We start from the raw sequence: 8,331 nt of genomic DNA on the forward strand, positions 1-8,331 counted from the left end.
CGGCCAATGGAACGCCATGCTGGGCTACTTGTCAGCGCTTTGCCAGGCCTGTGCCTATCCCGGCGGCGACGGCCTGGAGCTGGTGGTCATGTTTCCAGGGGGCCTGGGCAAGGATCGGCTGGCCGAGTGGGGCCGTCGGTGCCAGGCCGAACGGCAGACAGCGCAACTGATCGTGGGACACGTGGGCAACAAGGGCACCCCTCCACCACGGGCCTGGTTCCTGCCCCCGGCCTGCCTGAGCCACTGCGTGAGGCTAGCACTCATCCGCTTCCGGGTCAAGGTGAGGGAGGGGCCGGATCTTAAATAACACGCCCCACACCTATTCCCTCCCAACTAAATACCTAACCACCCACCCGCTTACCTACCTCCCATCTCCCCACTCCCCCGCTCGATTAGCTAAACTACCTGCCTAACTACTCGACCATTTTATCCCTCTATCCCCCTTTCGTACCACCCCCTGCGATTCGCTCACCTACATGACCAGATCTCTACCCATGTCGTCCCAAAAGCTCCCTTTTTCACTTATCCAATTGGCCTATCTCTAGGTTTTAGCAGAATTTAGTCAATTTGTTTTGTAGCCTCACCTTTCTACTGCTGTCTTCTGCCTAGAGCTGAAATGCCTTTTCTCTGCTTTTTCCACTAGACATCTCTCTTCTATATTTTTCCAGCCTCACAAAAAACCAATTCAGTAGATGTCCGTACAACACCTTTCTAATACGTTTTTTTTTTCCATTTTAACCCAGTGCTTCTTTTTTACACATCTGTCCATTCAGCCTTTTTTCATTTCAACATGCTTCTACCTCCTTCTGCCTTAGCCTAAACAAACAAAAACCCACTGATTTAGTCAGTGTTCAACAAGTATTAACCCACCGAGAGTAATGGGTTTGAAAGACATGTGACACACGGTTCCTGCCCTTGGAATATCAAATATATACACATGAAACACTTATTTAACTGTATAAATGTATATGTGACTGTGCTTTATGGTACAGACGGTAAGTACAGTACCTGTTGTGTGTTGGGGGGCGGGGAGGATATCCGTGGACTAAAATGGTCAGGGGAGGCTTCCCTGAAGAAGTTGGACCTCATCTCGGGTCTTTGAAGAATGGGTTGAAATAGAATGGGTCATGGGTTTGGGAGTAGGTTGTTTTAAGTGGGAGGAAGAAAATGAGCAGAAGCAAAAAGGAATATAAAGTGTGTGAGACCCCAGTTGCAGTTTAGTCTAGTTTGCATTTAGTTGGGTCATAGTTGGGTTACTGCATATGGGGCTTGGGGAACAGCTTGGCAGCATCCCCAGGTCTTGGCACCGCTGCTGTTGCTTGGTTGCTTTCCCATACTTTTAGGTTTCAAGTTCCTACGTGTAAGGAATAGCAAGGCTTGAGAAGTAAAGGCGGTGGGCAGGAAGAAGAAAAAGAAAAGTACAGGGTGGGTAGGATGAAACCGCAAACCCGTTCGCCAACCAAGTTTCTTGGGGATGTCCTCACAGTTAGACAGGATGGGATTGTGAGAATCACAAAACTAAAGAAGTGGTGCCAGGCGGAGTAGTGAGGAGGAAAGGAATCTCAGCTGAGAGACCGAAAGACCTACATAGAGAAGCTTGTAGAGGTCATCGAGCTTGTGGTTAGAGTCTAGTCATGCTAGATTTCTAGTGCCCAGCATCAAATCTCTGCTTAGGCTTGATAGATTATAGCTGTTCTTAGTAAAAATCTAATCATGAGTGATCTCAAACATACAAAGTAGAAAAAGTAATATAACAGACACCCATTTGCTTACTCTCTGACTGAACATTTTAAAGTAGATTCTTCATTCATGGCAATTCTTTCCACTTTGTTTTCACAGCTACCACCCAAGTTGTAAAGACTTTTACCTAACTGTCTTTTTACCTGGTTGCTGGCAGTAGTGACTACATTGATGGAACATTTACTGTGTTCCAGGTGCTAATCTATGTGCTTTTAAAAAATTTTTTTTACCTCATTTGATCTTCACAATAACCTGTGAAGCAGTATTATCCCTGTTTTCCAAATGAGGAAACTGAGGCACAAGAGGTTTAGAAACTTGCCCAAAGTCACCTAACTATAAGTGGCAGAGCTGGGATTCTGGGATTTGTGCCCATGCAGTTTGGCTCCAGAGCTCATGCTCTTAACAACAGTGCTCTAAGATGAATATAAAGTGCCACTATAATTATATAATTTTCATACTCCATAAACTCTTCCCTGGCTTCTGGGTAAAGACAGGTTCAGGTCATTCATTTATATTACTCCTTTATTGAGTGTTTGCTGTAGGCTAAATGCTATGCTGGTTGCTAAAGATTCAGAGGTAAATAAGGGGATTCTCTCCCTCAAGGAGGTCAGGGTTTAGTAAAAAAGACAGACTGAAAACAAAATTGCAGATACTGTGTGCTAATTGCAAGTGATGAAAAATGTGGCCCCTATTGGGGGCATGGTTAATCCTGGGTGAGGGAGTGAAAATTGGGAGAGACTTCACAGATTGGTGCTGAGCCATGAAGAGGGCTGAGGATAGTTCAGATAGTGGCCAAGGGTGTGGAGACCTAAAATGGCCAGTTATGGCCTCTGAATGGATTTTGATTGGAAGGTGGCAGGAGAGTTGAACACTGTGTATGGGTTTGTGGTTTCCAGACTTTTTTGTTCATATACACCCCATCAGTCAAAATTTTTGAGAATCAGCCCTAAATATATTCTTGTCATACTTCATCACACAGTCTCATTTTAAAAATTCCAGCAGTTTATCAAAAAATAAGATAGATTGGATACATGGAGGGGTATGTGATAAATCAAGTACAATAAAAATGATAGAGGGCTGGCTGGTTAGCTCACTGGGTAGAGAGTGGTGCTGATAACACTAAGGTCAAGATGTTACCTTACCTTACCATTCAGCTGCCCCAAAAAAAGAGTCTCAGTGGTGGGTGTTCGAATGTTCACTGTAAAATTATTTCAGTTCTGCCATATGTTTGACGTTTTTCATAATAAAATATTGGGAGGGGGGAAATTCTCAGCAGTCTTTTTGAGTCCTTAAAACCTCCATTAGGGGAATATGGAAATCTCATTCCCTATGTTAAATTATAAACAAACTCTGATTTTTTCATATTCTACATAATGTCTTGTATATTTTGGGTGTAGGATACATTTTTTTCCCCTAAATGAATAGGTCAATGATCCTAAGAGAATGGATTGTAGGAGTAACTTTTTTAAAGTGTATAGTGTGACTCTTAATATAATGGATTTAAGACCAGCTCCAAAATTGCATATGTGCAGTGTCTGTTGGTGTTATCAATGAGTGAAGTTCTGGTTCTGGTCAGTGACTTTGTTGTTGTTTTTGGAGTGATGAAGAACTTCCTGGATTGTAGCACAGACTGGAAAGGTATTGATTAATAACTGATTGTGGTTTGCCTTTTCAGAGGAGTGTTCTATTTTGAAGGTGGCAGTTTTTCACTTCGATAATCTGCATGCCTACCATTTCTTTGGTCTGAATGTTAGTGCTTCAGAACAAAACCCACTGCTGTATTTCTCCCCTCTTTGGTTTTGTTCTTCAGGCTGAACCACAAGATGGGCCTTTATTCCCAGTCTCATTTTTACTTGTGATAGAGAAAGTAGAGGTGGAAAGATGAAATAATAGATAAAAAATTGCTGAGTTGTCTGTTTAGCTTTAGACAATTTAGGACTTCCTGTGAAAAGAATCAGTGTATATTGTTGGGGTGCATTTTGTCATTTGTTTGATTTCATTTATATGTTCTGCAAACCTTTGTAAATGGTAATCACGAGTAGCAGGAAAATTAAGTAAACCCACAAATTGCTTGCCTGATCTCTTCCTAAAAATCTCAGAAGTAGAGCAACCTAAAGCAGTTTTACACCGTGATTCAGGAGGTGATTGTAGGGTGATTAAGGGGATGGATGCTTTATTTTAATGGTTAATGTAAATTAGGAAAAAAGATAGCCCATTAAACCTATCATTTCGCAGCTATTTTTTAGAATAGGGTCAATTAAAGAAAAATGACTCGATTTAAAGAAAAATATTAAGTTGTGGCACTTGGATGTGGCAGAAATCATGTTGGTGGTACATGAATAACCAGACTTTGAGAAGTCTGCCCAAAAGCTGATGTCATTTTGTGCTATGGTTCTCTAGAACATAATACAGCAATGGCTGCTATGCCTACTGATTCTTTACTTACCCTCAGTCATAGATATCCTAAAAAGTCAATGACTATTCTTGGTGCTCTAGTGATAGGAAAAATAATCATAATAGTAAATTACTGCTACTTCTTGAGCAGTAAGTTGTATATAAAGTGCTTTTTAAATATTTTGTTTAATCCTTACAAGCTTGCAGGATGCATGGTATTCTCACCATTTTACAAGTTGAGTAAGTGAGCTGCAGAGAGAGAAAATGATTTTACTTTGATCTGGGCACTAGTAAGTTGCGGATAAAAATCCTTGTTCTAAGGCTGGCCGGTTAGCTGAGCTGGTTAGAGTGTGGTGTTTTAACACCAAGGTCAAGGGTTCAGATCTCCATACTGGCCAGCTGCCAAAAACAAAAAAGAAAAAAAAAATCCTTGTTCTAGGTTTGTATTGCTCAAAGTCTTTTTCAACAATCCCACTATACTGTTTCCTTCTTTTTGTACATTCTTGTGTAAGACTGTACACTTGAATTGGCTAGATAATATGCATAGATTCATGAAGAAAAACAATAAGTAGATTTATTGGGCATTTAGTTTGTGCCAGTATTGCTAAATGTACAATACTGCCAATACAAGGCATATATGTAAGCTAAGTGCCAAGTCAGTGAGTCCTGCAGTGATATAGGAATTCACAAGTAGCAGTCCCTTTCTTTTCTACATTTTCAGTCTCTCCCTCTGGTTTATTTCACTTACAGCATGCACAAATACGCTTTAAAAAACAAAAACTTTCCCTTTAGTTTGTAATTCCCTTAAGCCATTATCCTTATCCTCTTTCTTCTCTTTTGTCTGTTATTCTTAAAAAAGACTATTAATTCCCATTCTCTAGACTATTACCACTTTGTATCTGATTTCCTTGGATTCCATAATCCTCCTCAGTTCTGATTCTCCTTATAAATCTCAAATTTAATCTCCTTTCCTTATTCCTCCTCCTAAGCCTGCTTCCTTAAATGTTGGTGCTCTCAAGGCTTCTGTCCCGGTCATATTCTTTTCCTACATTCATTTCCTGAGCAATCTCATCCGTTATTATGGCTTTAAGTATTAACTATATTCTGATGATTCCTAGAGCTCTCTCTCTACCCCCTACCTGTCTCAAGAGCTTTCAACACATCTTTTTAGCTTTCTACTACTTGATGTCTTATATATAGGTCACTTAAATTTAAAAATATCCAAGATGGAACTCATTATCTTTCCCCAAAACTTGTTCCACTTCCGGTATCCTTTTTCTATGAATGGTGTCTTTCATCCATTTCAAGCCAGAAACCGTGGAGTCCTCGTTTTTCACTCTCCTGTTACTTCCCACATCCACTTGATCATCAAATCCTTTCAGTTGTACCTCAAAAATTCTCCTTAGTCCAGCCACTTCTTTGTTTCCACCCCTGTTGCCTTAGTTTAGGCCACCATATTTTTTTCTTTTTGGCTGCTGGCTGTTACAGGGATCAAACCCTGGACCTCGGTGTTATCAGCAACACACTCTTAACCAGCTGAGCTAACTGGCCAGCACTTACACCATAATTTCTTATCTGAACTCCATCTGCCACATTGCTGCTATCCTAAAAACCAAAGTTGACTCTGTTTATGCCCAAAGATGCCCACTGGATACTTTTTACCTACCCTTCCAAGTCCAAACTTCTTAGCATGGCAGACAGTGCCTTTCCCAGTCTGATCCTAAACTCTCTCCAGACCTACCTGGTGCTCACCTCCACCCATGCCTGTCCCAACCATTCTGAACGTTTTTAGTTTTCTAGACAAACCATGTCCTCTCACATAGTACTTTTCTTATGTTACCCTCACCCTTGCCAAGCAAATTCCTACTTATTCCTGGTTGAAAGTTACCACTGTGAAATCTTTCCCAGCCAGCTTCTGCCAGCTAAGGTGAGTGATGCCTTTCCTTGTGCTACCAGAGTACTCTTAACTCATGTTTTTTCTCTCTCATAGTATTTTCATATCACATTATAATTCTCTCGTAAATGAGTTCCAAGAGGGATTTGCTCTAGGACTTGACATATGCAATAATGGTTACAGAAAGAAAGATTGGTTGATTGACTGACTTAGAGGGCTTTAAAGGTCAGATAAGGAAGAATTTAGAACAGTTGTTTCATAATGTTATATGTTAATTCCATGTAAATCAACTCAGATTACAAATTAAATTGCCAAACTCCTGTTATACAGAAGTAAGTTTTGTAGCTGCTTAGCAATGTGCTTATAGAGTGTATTCCCTTTGCAGTAGTAATAATAGCTACCACATGGACTGGGTACCTTACATACTTACATCTATTATGTCACTTAATCCTCATAACCACCCTTCAGGATAGGTATTAATCTCCATTTTTTTATAGCTAAAATATAAACGGGCTCTGCATAGTAACTGGCCCAAGGTTGCACTGCTAGAATGTGGTTGGACCAAGATTTGAACATAAATATATTTGACACCAAGATCCTTCATCTCAAAAACAGTATAGTTGCATTTTTTTATAGTTGTATTTTAATAACTTTTTCCAGAACGCTTTTTCTTCTATTTAGTTTGTGTAGCATAATGGCTGACAGCACAGACTTTGGAGTCAGATTGCCTGGGTTTATATATCTGCTCTCTTACCTACTTGTTATGTAACCTTGGGCAAGTTAACTTCTCTGTGGCTCTTTCTCACAGACTTTGTTGTGAGAGTTAAATGATTTAATATAAGTGAAGTGCTTAGGATATTACATGGCACATAGTAAGTGGCATATAAATGCCAGCTACTATTACTTTGCCCAAAATATCTTGTGTGTCAAATAGGTTGGACATTAATCATCTCACCCTCTTGCTTTAAGCTTAGCATGGCGTGGCATGCAGGGTCCTTTATGATCTGCCTACCATTTATTAGCCTTACTTCATCACATTTTTCTTATCAAGGCAATAAATGGCTTTTGGTTCACTTAACCTTTTTTGAGCACCTACTGTGTGCCAGATGCTGTGGTAAGTACTATGAACAATGGTGTTTATTTATTCAACCACATTTATTTGTTCCCCTGGCTCTTACTGTATGCCAGGCAGAGTTCAAGATTGTGAGGATACAGCAGTGAGTAAAACAGATTTCTGACCTCATGAAGCTTATATTGTAATGGGGAGGACAGACAATAAACAGGATAAACAACAGAGTACGTAATATTTTTAGGTGGCATAGTAAGTGCTGTGGAGAAAAGTGAAGTAGGGAAGTGAGAGGAGTGTTGAGGTCAGGGGTACAAAGCATGGTACTCCACCCCTCCCGGAGCTCATAGTCTAGCAGGGGAGACAAGTAAGAAAACACAGCACGATCCCCGAGGATCATTTCTCTGGCCCAAGGACATAACCAGTAGAAGTGACAGAACCAGGATTTGCATACCAGACACCAAAACCCTTGCCCTTTCATCTATACCACACAGGAAATTGCAAAAGTTATGGCAAAGATGGCAAACTGGCAGCCCATAGGCCACATGTGGCCCATGCATGTATTTTTGCATTGGCCCATGTTTCTTTCTTTTTCTTTTTTTTTTTTTTTGAAAAAACTTCATTTATTTTCATTGATAATAGTGTTCACAGGAATCTGATATCAAGTAATGCATTTGGACTGAATATTAAGGTATTATCTAGTTGAATGAGCTGAAAGATTTTCATTTCCTGCTGTCATTTAACTTGCATTAAAAGAACACAAATTTGAATTTGTTGCCAACTTTTAAAAATTGTGAAATGTTTCAAAAAAGTCTGACTTTCCAACTACTCTTGAAATAGATCCTCTGGCAATATTGGTTGCCCCATTTTGGTGAGCCACATGATCTTCATCTATTGGTGTCTCCACCATTCCATGGTGTCTCCCTGGCACAGTAACCATATGCCACTTGTCATTCATTCTAGACATCTACAGTGGCTCCCAATGATTTCCACCTCCTGGTATTCACACCCTTGTATAATATCCTCCTGTCCCCTCCCCCCTCCATGTGTGGGCTGGACTTAGTGACTTGCTTCTAATGAGTAGACTATAACAAAAGTGATGAGCTATAACTTCCAAGATTAGGTTATTTAAAAACTGTGACTTCCATCTTATTTGTGCACTCGCTCTCTCTCTCTCTCTCTCTCTCTCTCTCTCTCTCTCTCTCTCCCCCCCCCCCCCCTCCCCTCCCCCCCCCCC

General features: G+C 40.5%; 1 protein-coding gene across 1 annotated transcript in view; it reads left to right on the forward strand.

The window, feature by feature from the left end:
* FAM120C (family with sequence similarity 120C) overlaps positions 1-8,331 on the forward strand; it is a 106,465-nt gene that overhangs the window by 465 nt on the left and 97,669 nt on the right. Inside the window, exon 2 of the mRNA XM_008589943.1 lies at positions 36-280. Coding sequence (XP_008588165.1) covers positions 36-280 — 245 coding nt within the window. The remainder of the gene's footprint in view (positions 1-35; positions 281-8,331) is intronic.

This window comes from Galeopterus variegatus, unplaced genomic scaffold, assembly GCF_000696425.1.
Source record: "Galeopterus variegatus unplaced genomic scaffold, G_variegatus-3.0.2 Scaffold5771, whole genome shotgun sequence".
Classification (NCBI taxonomy): domain Eukaryota; kingdom Metazoa; phylum Chordata; class Mammalia; order Dermoptera; family Cynocephalidae; genus Galeopterus; species Galeopterus variegatus.